Source organism: Poromitra crassiceps (assembly GCF_964638095.1).
Source record: "Poromitra crassiceps genome assembly, chromosome: 8".
Taxonomy (NCBI): Eukaryota; Metazoa; Chordata; class Actinopteri; order Beryciformes; family Melamphaidae; genus Poromitra; species Poromitra crassiceps.
In genome coordinates this window covers 46,252,608-46,267,607 of record NC_139629.1, presented here as the reverse complement: position 1 = coordinate 46,267,607, position 15,000 = coordinate 46,252,608, and the positions used below count along the sequence as shown (strand labels likewise).

Genomic DNA, 15,000 nt, shown 5'->3' with positions numbered 1-15,000 from the left:
AGGCTGCTGCCTCTGACTGAACACTGGAACAGACTAGTGTCCTCTAGAGAGAGAGTGGCGTCAGCGAGCGGAGGACCAAAATGCGAGACTCATTAGCCAATGAACAGCCAGGAATGGGTCTCGCGCTACTTTTGCATGCTAAAATAAAGCTGATAATGTACAATTTGATTCAAGGGGGGGAAAACCCTTTCAGAGTACAACACAAACTGTCTATTTTGCTGCAACTCGACAGTGCTGCTTAATCCAGGACCTTACTTCCTGGAACTCTTGAGAGTAAAAAACTGGTCCATTGGAGTGAATGGAGATGTCGGGACTCTTCTATCTACACGGCTCTGGAACAGACTAATTCAGACCATGTTTACCACACAGAGAGAGAGAGGGGGGAGTGAGAGAGAGGGAGAGAGAGAGAGTGAGAGAGAGGGGGAGTGAGAGAGAGAAGGAGAACGGGAGAGGGTGTGAGAGGGTGAGAGAGAGAGGGGGGCAGAGAGAGAGTGATAGATAGAGGGAGAGAGAGGGAGGGACATGGTGGTGGAGAGGAACGTGCTAGAGGGAGAGAGTAATTATGGAAGTGGGGATAATTATTGGTATGGCGACGGAAGAGGAAATTCAGAGGAATTAGGCTGGAGAGATGATAAGAGAGAGAGAGAGAGAGAGAGAGAGAGAGAGAGAGAGAGAGAGAGAGAGAGAGAGAGAGAGAGAGAGAGAGTGAGGGAGAAGAGGGAGAGAGAGAGAGAGAGTGAGGGAGAAGAGGGAGAGAGAGAGAGAGAGAGAGGAGAGAGAGAGAGAGGAGAGAGAGAGAGAGGAGAGAGAGAGAGAGAGAGAGAGAGAGAGAGGAGAGAGAGAGAGAGAGAGAGAGAGGAGAAAGCAGGAGGAGAGAATAATGTGGGGGAGGATGGAATAACTGTGTTTCCTCTCAGGCAGCCATTCCTCTCCACCCCCCCCCCCCCCCATCTGCCTCTCCCCTCAGGAATCTGTCCATCCCTCTCTCCTCTCCTCCCCCTTTCCCCCCGAGTGAGTGCTTGGCACTCTACCACGGTGCCAGCCTCTCTCTCTCTCTCTGTGTGCATTCATGTGCCAGTCCAGGTCAGAGAGATGCATCGTAGAAAGTGCATGTGTGTGTGAGTGTAAAAATATACCTTTAAGGAGGACAATGAGGGACCTACTAGAGCTGTTCTGCATTGTGAGTAGGGGGGACACGTGTGTGTGTGTGTGTGTGTGTGTGTGTGTGTGTGTGTGTGCGCGTGTGTGTGTGCGTGCGTGTGTGTGTGTGTGTTTGGGGGGGGTGCTTGTACATGGGCACAATGGATAAGCAGACATGTGTGTGTCTTTCATGTGCATTTGATCTATTGTTGCCCTATTGGAGTAAATAGAGTATGGATCGTGCACATGTATGGAGATCAGTTGTCTTTGACATTAGACCTCTATATGTCAGCCATTGGCATTATAAATTGCATTAATTATGAAGAAAATAACATGTTTTTCCTTAGTGTGCATGCTTTGCCTGTGTAACCACCCATTCACCCATGACTCACATGTTTAGCTTAGCTTACAAATGTGCTAAATTACTCAGGTCATTGTCCGTAGGTCGTGTCTGTGTGTCTTTGTGTGTGTCTGTCTGTCTTTGTGTGTTGTTTTTCATAATGTTTATGCAGAATGTAGTCAGTGTGGGCATGTTCGTTTTCAGCGTGTTTGTCACCATCTCGTATGTGATGTTCTTACGTTAGCCTGTGAGCTCAGATAAAACCATTAGAGGCGTAAAATCCCCATGCTTTTCATCTTCACACAAACACACACTCTCTGCCCTCCTGCACATGTTTGCATGTAAACACACACACACACACACACACACACAGGCACGCACACACATGCACACACACACACAGGCACACAAACACGCACGCACGCATGCACGCGCACACACACACACACACACACACACACACACACACACACACACGCATGCACACACACACACACACACAGGCACGCACGCACACACACACACACACACACACACACACACACACACACACACACACACGAGAACATCCTGTGGGGATTTTGGGACAGGGCCAGCCAACCATGGCTGCCATGGAAACAGTGGGTGATTGGCACATTGCCTGTGGCCATGTATGTCACTGTGGGAAATGTAGTTCAGTCAGTATTAAACATGATAGACAACATGTTTATATAACAAAGGAATAACAATAATGCTGAATACAGAATTCACATATTTAGACAGAAAAATATGTGAAAATATGATCAAAGACCAATCAAGACATAAGAACCAAGAAGCACTTTCTGGATTAGCTTTGTTGACAGTGAATTACATACATACGTTGTGTGTTCATATGTTTCATACAAGTGTTATAGCCAAGTCAGCTTGAGTCCGAGTAGAGTCTAGAGTCCCCAGTGTTCAAGTCCGAGTCACCAAAGAAGAGTCAGAGTCTTTCCAAGTCCCGTCCCCATTACCTGATTCCAAGTCCAAGTCCGAGTCCAGAGTTACTGAACATGAGCGTGAATCAACATTTTGTGTCTAAAAGGCAGGGCAAACACAGGTGCAACCAAAAACATTAAAAGTCCCCAGCACTGGAACACCGAAATGGATTGGAAGTTGGAAACCCTCATTAATGTTTTGGTTGCACCTGTGTTTACCCTGCCTATTAGACACAAAATGGCTGCTGTGAAAAAAGGCCCATGCAATTTAAGCAATATGAGGGATCAGCCGAGCAGCATTTTGGTAAACGTCACTGGGTGGCAACGGCAATGGAACCCTATGGAGCGTGAGGCGAGCCTTGGGAGGCTTGAGTGTCTGACTCTGTTTACATTTTAAAAACTGCGACAGTTCACACAACTTTAACACGACATGCATATATTATACATCAAATGCTCTCACTCAGGATGTCAAAATTAAAGCAATGTGATGTATAGTTTTTGAGATATTAACGTTTGTTTGGCACAACTCATACGAATAACTGCCGCGGGGTTCCGCATTTCTGGGTGGCGAGTGACGTCACGCTGATTCATCCCTATATCACACGAGAGTGCTGGTGTACTTTATACAAAAACAGTTCCCTCAGGATTGCACTAACGCTACCACGTGTTGCCAAGCAACAGGTAAACTGTTTCCCGAATGCAAGCTTAGCTAAGCTAGCTACTTTTAGATGAGCAGTTGGCACAGATGATTTCAGCTTACCGTTCATAATTAAGGTCAAATGTATCCATATCGCTGCTGCTACTGCAACTGCACACAGAAAAACGGCTAACTGTTGCATAAAATTACTATAAATTTACCTCAAAAGATTGATGTCAAAAAGAAGTCTACAAAGATAGGTCAACTCTATTCCTCAACACGTTGACATACTTAAACCTAAGCAGAACCTACACTCAGCCTGTTGAAGGCACTTCCTTGTTAGTCATTTGGTCCACCTTTTATAGTTGACATCCTGTTGGTTGTGCAGAGGAATGTTCCTAAGATGCTTTCCATGTGTGCGTCCAGGCTTTGATGCTGAGTGACACAGTCATCCTGCTTTCTCTCTGTCAGCCACTGCCAGCAAAAACTGTGACTAGCACACATACACCACCAGTGACTAGCACACATACACCACCAGTGACTAGCACACATACACCACCAGTGACTAGCACACATACACCACCAGTGACTAGCACACATACACCACCAGTGGCTAGCACACATACACCACCAGTGACTAGCACACATACACCACCAGTGACTAGCACACATACACCACCAGTGACTAGCACACATACACCACCAGTGACTAGCACACATACACCACCAGTGGCTAGCACACATACACCACCAGTGACTAGCACACATACACCACCAGTGACTAGCACACATACACCACCAGTGACTAGCACACATACACCACCAGTGACTAGCACACATACACCACCAGTGACTAGCACACATACACCACCAGTGACTAGCACACATACACCACCAGTGACTAGCACACATACACCACCAGTGACTACTAGCACACATACACCACCAGTGACTAGCACACATACACCACCAGTGGCTAGCACACATACACCACCAGTGACTACTAGCACACATACACCACCAGTGACTAGCACACATACACCACCAGTGACTAGCACACATACACCACCAGTGACTAGCACACATACACCACCAGTGACTACTAGCACACATACACCACCAGTGACTAGCACACATACACCACCAGTGACTAGCAAACATACACCACCAGTGACTACTAGCACACATACACCACCAGTGACTAGCACACATACACCACCAGTGACTAGCAAACATACACCACCAGTGACTACTAGCACACATACACCACCAGTGACTAGCACACATACACCACCAGTGACTAGCACACATACACCACCAGTGACTAGCACACATACACCACCAGTGACTACTAGCACACATACACCACCAGTGACTAGCACACATACACCACCAGTGACTAGCAAACATACACCACCAGTGACTACTAGCACACATACACCACCAGTGACTAGCACACATACACCACCAGTGACTAGCACACATACACCACCAGTGACTAGCAAACATACACCACCAGTGACTACTAGCACACATACACCACCAGTGACTAGCACACATACACCACCAGTGACTAGCACACATACACCACCAGTGACTAGCAAACATACACCACCAGTGACTACTAGCACACATACACCACCAGTGACTAGCACACATACACCACCAGTGACTAGCACACATACACCACCAGTGACTAGCACACATACACCACCAGTGACTAGCACACATACACCACCAGTGACTAGCACACATACACCACCAGTGACTAGCACTCATACACCACCAGTGGCTAGCACACATACACCACCAGTGACTAGCACACATACACCACCAGTGACTAGCAAACATACACCACCAGTGACTACTAGCACACATACACCACCAGTGACTAGCACACATACACCACCAGTGACTAGCAAACATACACCACCAGTGACTAGCAAACATACACCACCAGTGACTAGCAAACATACACCACCAGTGACTACTAGCACACATACACCACCAGTGACTAGCACACATACACCACCAGTGACTAGCAAACATACACCACCAGTGACTAGCAAACATACACCACCAGTGACTACTAGCACACATACACCACCAGTGACTACTAGCACACATACACCACCAGTGACTAGCACACATACACCACCAGTGACTAGCACACATACACCACCAGTGACTAGCACACATACACCACCAGTGACTAGCAAACATACACCACCAGTGACTAGCACACATACACCACCAGTGACTAGCACACATACACCACCAGTGACTAGCACACATACACCACCAGTGACTAGCACACATACACCACCAGTGACTAGCACACATACACCACCAGTGACTAGCAAACATACACCACCAGTGACTAGCACACATACACCACCAGTGACTAGCACACATACACCACCAGTGACTACTAGCACACATACACCACCAGTGACTACTAGCACACATACACCACCAGTGACTAGCACACATACACCACCAGTGACTAGCACACATACACCACCAGTGACTAGCACACATACACCACCAGTGACTAGCAAACATACACCACCAGTGACTAGCACACATACACCACCAGTGACTAGCACACATACACCACCAGTGACTACTAGCACACATACACCACCAGTGACTAGCACACATACACCACCAGTGACTACTAGCACACATACACCACCAGTGACTAGCACACATACACCACCAGTGACTAGCACTCATACACCACCAGTGGCTAGCACACATACACCACCAGTGACTAGCACACATACACCACCAGTGACTAGCACACATACACCACCAGTGACTAGCACACATACATCACCAGTGACTTGCACACATACATCACCAGTGGCTAGCACACATACACCACCAGTGACTAGCACACATACACCACCAGTGACTAGCACACATACACCACCAGTGACTAGCAAACATACACCACCAGTGACTAGCACACATACACCACCAGTGACTAGCACACATACACCACCAGTGACTAGCAAACATACACCACCAGTGACTACTAGCACACATACACCACCAGTGACTAGCACACATACACCACCAGTGACTAGCACACATACACCACCAGTGACTAGCACACATACACCACCAGTGACTAGCACACATACACCACCAGTGACTAGCACACATACACCACCAGTGACTACTAGCACACATACACCACCAGTGACTACTAGCACACATACACCACCAGTGACTAGCACACATACACCACCAGTGGCTAGCACACATACACCACCAGTGACTAGCACACATACACCACCAGTGACTACTAGCACACATACACCACCAGTGACTACTAGCACACATACACCACCAGTGACTAGCACACATACACCACCAGTGGCTAGCACACATACACCACCAGTGACTAGCACACATACACCACCAGTGACTACTAGCACACATACACCACCAGTGACTACTAGCACACATACACCACCAGTGACTACTAGCACACATACACCACCAGTGACTAGCACACATACACCACCAGTGGCTAGCACACATACACCACCAGTGACTAGCACACATACACCACCAGTGACTAGCACACATACACCACTAGTGGCTAGCACACATACACCACCAGTGACTAGCACACATACACCACCAGTGACTACTAGCACACATACACCACCAGTGACTAGCACACATACACCACCAGTGACTAGCACACATACACCACCAGTGGCTAGCACACATACACCACCAGTGACTAGCACACATACACCACCAGTGGCTAGCACACATACACCACCAGTGACTAGCACACATACACCACCAGTGGCTAGCACACATACACCACCAGTGACTACTAGCACACATACACCACCAGTGGCTAGCACACATACACCACCAGTGACTACTAGCACACATACACCACCAGTGACTACTAGCACACATACACCACCAGTGGCTAGCACACATACACCACCAGTGGCTAGCACACATACACCACCAGTGGCTAGCACACATACACCACCAGTGACTAGCACACATACACTACCAGTGACTAGTACACATACACCACCAGTGGCTAGTACACATACACCACCAGTGGCTAGTACACATACACCACCAGTGGCTAGCACACATACACCACCAGTGACTAGTACACATACACCACCAGTGACTTGCACACATACATCACCAGTGGCTAGCACACATACACCACCAGTGACTAGCACACATACACCACCAGTGACTAGCACACATACACCACCAGTGACTAGCACACATACACCACCAGTGACTAGCACACATACACCACCAGTGGCTAGCACACATACACCACCAGTGACTAGCACACATACATCACCAGTGACTTGCACACGTACATCACCAGTGGCTAGCACACATACACCACCAGTGACTAGCACACATACACCACCAGTGACTAGCACACATACACCACCAGTGGCTAGCACACATACACCACCAGTGGCTAGCACACATACGCCACCAGTGACTAGCACACATACACCACCAGTGGCTAGCACACATACACCACCAGTGGCTAGCACACATACACCACCAGTGACTACTAGCACACATACACCACCAGTGGCTAGCACACATACACCACCAGTGACTAGCACACATACACCACCAGTGGCTAGCACACATACACCACCAGTGGCTAGCACACATACGCCACCAGTGACTAGCACACATACACCACCAGTGGCTAGCACACATACACCACCAGTGGCTAGCACACATACACCACCAGTGACTACTAGCACACATACACCACCAGTGGCTAGCACACATACACCACAAGTGACTAGCACACATACACCACCAGTGACTAGCACACATACACCACCAGTGACTACTAGCACACATACACCACCAGTGACTAGCACACATACACCACCAGTGACTAGCACACATACACCACCAGTGACTAGCACACATACACCACTAGTGGCTAGCACACATACACCACCAGTGACTAGCACACATACACCACCAGTGACTACTAGCACACATACACCACCAGTGACTAGCACACATACACCACCAGTGACTAGCACACATACACCACCAGTGGCTAGCACACATACACCACCAGTGACTAGCACACATACACCACCAGTGGCTAGCACACATACACCACCAGTGGCTAGCACACATACACCACCAGTGACTACTAGCACACATACACCACCAGTGGCTAGCACACATACACCACCAGTGACTACTAGCACACATACACCACCAGTGACTACTAGCACACATACACCACCAGTGACTAGCACACATACACCACCAGTGGCTAGCACACATACACCACCAGTGGCTAGCACACATACACCACCAGTGGCTAGCACACATACACCACCAGTGACTAGCACACATACACTACCAGTGACTAGTACACATACACCACCAGTGGCTAGTACACATACACCACCAGTGGCTAGCACACATACACCACCAGTGACTAGCACACATACACCACCAGTGGCTAGCACACATACACCACCAGTGGCTAGTACACATACACCACCAGTGGCTAGTACACATACACCACCAGTGGCTAGCACACATACACCACCAGTGACTAGTACACATACACCACCAGTGACTTGCACACATACATCACCAGTGGCTAGCACACATACACCACCAGTGACTAGCACACATACACCACCAGTGACTAGCACACATACACCACCAGTGACTAGCACACATACACCACCAGTGACTAGCACACATACACCACCAGTGGCTAGCACACATACACCACCAGTGACTAGCACACATACATCACCAGTGACTTGCACACGTACATCACCAGTGGCTAGCACACATACACCACCAGTGACTAGCACACATACACCACCAGTGACTAGCACACATACACCACCAGTGGCTAGCACACATACACCACCAGTGGCTAGCACACATACGCCACCAGTGACTAGCACACATACACCACCAGTGGCTAGCACACATACACCACCAGTGGCTAGCACACATACACCACCAGTGACTACTAGCACACATACACCACCAGTGGCTAGCACACATACACCACCAGTGACTAGCACACATACACCACCAGTGGCTAGCACACATACACCACCAGTGGCTAGCACACATACGCCACCAGTGACTAGCACACATACACCACCAGTGGCTAGCACACATACACCACCAGTGGCTAGCACACATACACCACCAGTGACTACTAGCACACATACACCACCAGTGGCTAGCACACATACACCACAAGTGACTAGCACACATACACCACCAGTGACTAGCACACATACACCACCAGTGACTACTAGCACACATACACCACCAGTGACTAGCACACATACACCACCAGTGACTAGCACACATACACCACCAGTGACTAGCACACATACACCACTAGTGGCTAGCACACATACACCACCAGTGACTAGCACACATACACCACCAGTGACTACTAGCACACATACACCACCAGTGACTAGCACACATACACCACCAGTGACTAGCACACATACACCACCAGTGGCTAGCACACATACACCACCAGTGACTAGCACACATACACCACCAGTGGCTAGCACACATACACCACCAGTGGCTAGCACACATACACCACCAGTGACTACTAGCACACATACACCACCAGTGGCTAGCACACATACACCACCAGTGACTACTAGCACACATACACCACCAGTGACTACTAGCACACATACACCACCAGTGACTAGCACACATACACCACCAGTGGCTAGCACACATACACCACCAGTGGCTAGCACACATACACCACCAGTGGCTAGCACACATACACCACCAGTGACTAGCACACATACACTACCAGTGACTAGTACACATACACCACCAGTGGCTAGTACACATACACCACCAGTGGCTAGCACACATACACCACCAGTGACTAGCACACATACACCACCAGTGGCTAGCACACATACACCACCAGTGACTAGTACACATACACCACCAGTGACTTGCACACATACATCACCAGTGGCTAGCACACATACACCACCAGTGACTAGCACACATACACCACCAGTGACTAGCACACATACACCACCAGTGACTAGCACACATACACCACCAGTGGCTAGCACACATACACCACCAGTGACTAGCACACATACATCACCAGTGGCTAGCACACATACACCACCAGTGACTTGCACACGTACATCACCAGTGGCTAGCACACATACACCACCAGTGACTAGCACACATACACCACCAGTGACTAGCACACATACACCACCAGTGGCTAGCACACATACACCACCAGTGGCTAGCACACATACGCCACCAGTGACTAGCACACATACACCACCAGTGGCTAGCACACATACACCACCAGTGGCTAGCACACATACACCACCAGTGACTACTAGCACACATACACCACCAGTGGCTAGCACACATACACCACAAGTGACTAGCACACATACACCACCAGTGGCTAGCACACATACGCCACCAGTGGCTAGCACACATACACCACCAGTGGCTAGCACACATACACCACCAGTGACTACTAGCACACATACACCACCAGTGGCTAGCACACATACACCACAAGTGACTAGCACACATACACCACCAGTGGCTAGCACACATACGCCACCAGTGGCTAGCACACATACACCACCAGTGACTAGCACACATACACCACCAGTGGCTAGCACACATACACCACCAGTGGCTAGCACACATACACCACCAGTGACTAGCACACATACACCACCAGTGACTAGCACACATACATCACCAGTGACTAGCACACATACACCACCAGTGGCTAGCACACATACATCACCAGTGACTAGCACACATACACCACCAGTGGCTAGCACACATACACCACCAGTGACTAGCACACATACACCACCAGTGACTAGCACACATACACCACCAGTGGCTCAAGCATCACCAGCAGCTTGGTCCATACCAGTGTCTCTTCCCCCGGGGGAGCTGTGCATTCTCTTCTGCAAAATCTCTTTAGCTCTGTGGGTCATGGTTCATACAGCTGAAGTCTGGGCTCTGATACATTTCTATTACAATTTCGACAGTGCTATTCCTCTCTGCAGCCATAAGTTTTGGAAATAAGCAGAATTCACTAGCTAACTGGCTAATGCTAATGTTAGCATTTGGCTGCACCTGCATAACAAAACAGCCCCCCCTTCCCGCCCCTGAGCAGGAGGAGGCATGCAGCCCACAGAGACGAACGTAGTTTTAATAACTTTTAAAAATGAATGAACATATTATTTTATTACTCATAAACATCTTTCTCTTCCCTCTCTCTCCATTTCAGGACATAAACAAACGTCTGTCTCTCCCAGCTGATATCCGGCTACCAGAGGGCTACTTGGAGAAGTTTGCCATGAACAGCCCGCCCTTCGACAAACCCATGAGCCGCAGGCTACGACGCGCTTCATTGGTCAGTACTCTGAGTATGTGTGTGTGTGTGTGTGTGTGTGTGTGTGTGTGTGTGTGTGTGTGTGTGTGTGTGTGTGTGTGTGTGTGTGTGTGTGTGTGTGTGTGTGTGTGTGCGTGCGTGCGTGCGTGCGTGCGTGCGTGCGTGTGTGTGCTTGCTGATTGAACAGCAGCAGCTCAAACTAGTTGTCGTCAGCGGCTCTGGTGACGTGCTGCTCCACCATTCAGCAACACAAACTCACAGAAGTCTGAGTTCATCTGGGTGTGAACTGAACTGCGCTGTGCTCTTTACGCCCCGTCCTCTTTTAACGAAAGTAATATGATCCTACGACGCCATTCTGTTGCATGACTGAAATGGTTGACTAAGGCTATTATATCTTTATGTGCGGTACGTGTGTGTGTGTGCGCGCACATACTGCACACACACACACAAACACAGTTATGCTATAGCGCTCACAATGGCTCCGTGGGGGTTGGGGGGGGGGGGGTATGCATTGTGTATGATGTATCCAGGCCAGTGTGGGGGTGGAGAAAGCAAGGGGGGTGCTGTTGGATGGAGAAGTAGGCAGATCATGAATATGCAGCGCGTCCCTTTATGATTCATTCAGTCCTCCTTTGTGTTGCTCTTCTCCAAGGCAAGCGCTCCTCCTCTTCCTCTCGCTCTGATATTTGAGTCACGCTCTTCTTCCTGCGTTACTCCGTTAACTTCTGCGCTCACTCGCTCCACCGACGATCGCTTTCCTTCATCCACACACTTCACGAGTGTTGTCATGCAGGACGTGAAGGAATTGAAGACACGGCTTCCTATTTTTGCTCATCTTCCTGCTCAGTCTTGCGTGTTTGTTTGCTCTCTTTTTTCTTTTACTCAGTTCAGTACACTTTATTGATATGATTATTATTACCAAAGCATCAGAAATACGACTGGAAACCACTCAAACCTTTTTTTCTGTGTTAGTTATTGAACAGGGCCAGTAAGTGCACTGCCTCCCCGCTCTCTGCCTGAAGTGATTTAATGACGCAGCTTCCCTGACGATGAAAGGGGAGACTCTTTGAAGCGAGCAGGAGATGCTGCTTTACGGGCGGAAGGTTGGATGAGAGAGCAGGCGGGTAGCCTCTACATGTCTGTGTCTTTACCATGTAAATGAGTGGCGAGAAGACATATTTTCGACACGTTTTTGTGCGTGTGCACACGTGTGTTGGGGTTGTCACGTGACCATGACACCTCCCACTCTCTCGCTTGGCTTGTAAGGAGCCCGGTGGGGCGGGCGAGAGTTATTTCAGGTTGATGTCGTTTATTCGCCCCTTTAGTTTGAGTGAATACATTGTTGTTTGAACATAATGTCTCCCCTCATTGTTGCTTCCTTGAACCCCCGCTTGTAACAGCGATGTAATAGATATCTATAATTCAGCAGCAGTGTTAGCAGCAGTGCCTCTCCTGGCTGGAATTACACCCTGCTGGGACACCTAAGAGACACCTGGCAGACAGAGAGAGAGAGGGGGGGAGGGAGGGGGGAGAGAGAGAGAGGGGGGGGGGGGGGGGGTGACAGGAGAGAAAGTTACTGGAATGAATGGCAGTTAGTGATGATTTGAAAAGTGGTAGGGACATTGAGGGTAGGGGTGTCAAAAATAATCGATTATAAGATGCATCGCGATGCGGATTCTGCATCGATTCACAAATGTCAAAAATCGATTATTAAAACCCTTGTACCCTCCTAGTCCATCTGATGGACTTTTCCTGCATTCGCGTATGGGCCGTTTCGACATTTTTTGAGTATATGGTCTTAAACTAAGGCTAGGTATTTTTTGGGGGTATTTGACAAAAATCAATCATAGTTATCAAATTTATACGATCCTAAGACCTATTTTCAAAAATACTCCTCAATTTACTCCTGGTCCATCTGATGGACCCATTGACTTCCATTGAAACCACTCTATTGGTACTCCCAGCAAATTTTCACAAAATTAATCTATTTCATTTATTTCAGCGGGCATCCTGGACCAAATACCTTGAACTTTGACCTTAATATCTAACCTTGGAGTTGGTAGAAATTTTGGGGGAGTTACATGGTCTCAAAGTCCATTGCATAGTTGTCCCATTGATTTCAATGTTAATTTTGCACAAAAATAACTTTTTTTTTTGACTTCCAGCAAATTTTTCAAAAAATCATTATTTCCTTGATGTTACACATCTCACCTTGACTCAAGCGGTTAAAATTGTAGTTTCTAATGTGTTTGCCTATTTCCCCATATTCCCCCAGTTTTGGCATAGCAATCAATTCCATACAGTTTACATGAAATGTAAAAAAAACTGATTCCTATGCCAAAAATGGGAAAATATTATAAAACTGAATTTGACAGTCCACACTACTGATTTGAAGCCTTTAGACCAGGATAGATGCTGGACTAAAGCTCGTTTGTGTTTTTTGGGGAAAATGGCTGGTAGTCCAAAACATGCGCTTTTTGGATTTTTGGCTCAAAATATGAAAAAATACTATTTTTACAAAAAATCACAAAAAATACAAAAACCCACTGATGATGTCACAATGTCTGTGACATCATCAGTAATGTCATCAGTGACATATTATTGACAAAAAATCATCTCATGACATCACTGATGATGTCATAGGCTAGTGATGTCATAGCTATTGTGACATCATGCCTGCAAATCTTTGATACTAGGCATCTTGCAGTGGTGACTTTTGTAAAACACCCCAACCTGCCCATAATATCAGACCCAAAGTCAGTTTGTCTTTATGGAAATGGGGGGGAAAAAATCACTTTTTTTTTTTTTTATGTACTTTTTTTTTTTTTTACTGTACTTACTGTACACTGGCATTTGAGGGGTTAAAATTCGAATAGGTATGAAATGTTGGTATGAGGTATTAGGGAAGAAGTTACCAATGAATTATAAACAGTCAAAAATTTAAAAATTTAAATTAATATTTATAAATTATTACAGTATTCCTGTTAAGGTCCATCAGATGGACCAGGAGTAAATTGAGGATTCCGCGCCTGCAGGGTACAAGGGTTAAAAAAAAAAAAAAAAAGTGTTTAATAATAAAATAAAATATAATGGAAGTACATGCAGTTGTTTATCTTAATTATGGGTCATAATACAATGCAATTCCAAATGCACTTTTATTTTAAAAGTAGCCATACAGTGAGAAAAAAGAAAGTGAGAAAAAATAAATCATGTATTGGGGGAAAAAGTCATGCATCGATTTAAGATGCATCGAGATGCATCGATAATCGTAATCGAATCGTAGCCCTCTGAATCGTAATCGAATCAGTCAGTCAGTCAGTACGCTTTCAGGCCTAGTTTCAGACATGCTCTGAGCTGGAGTTGGGGAGTTAGCATAGGAGCTTGATGTTCACCATCCAATTAGGGTGAGTGTTTTATATGCTAAGGTGACCAGACGTCCCCGATTTTCAGGGACAGT

General features: G+C 47.4%; 1 protein-coding gene across 2 annotated transcripts in view; it reads left to right on the top strand.

The window, feature by feature from the left end:
- The window catches only part of LOC310781826 (cyclin-dependent kinase 17-like), a 77,971-nt gene that overhangs the window by 45,982 nt on the left and 16,989 nt on the right, over window positions 1-15,000 (top strand). For both annotated transcript variants that reach the window (XM_083642458.1, XM_083642459.1), the window contains one exon: window positions 11,439-11,564. In XM_083642458.1, coding sequence (XP_083498584.1) covers window positions 11,439-11,564 — 126 coding nt within the window. The remainder of the gene's footprint in view (window positions 1-11,438; window positions 11,565-15,000) is intronic.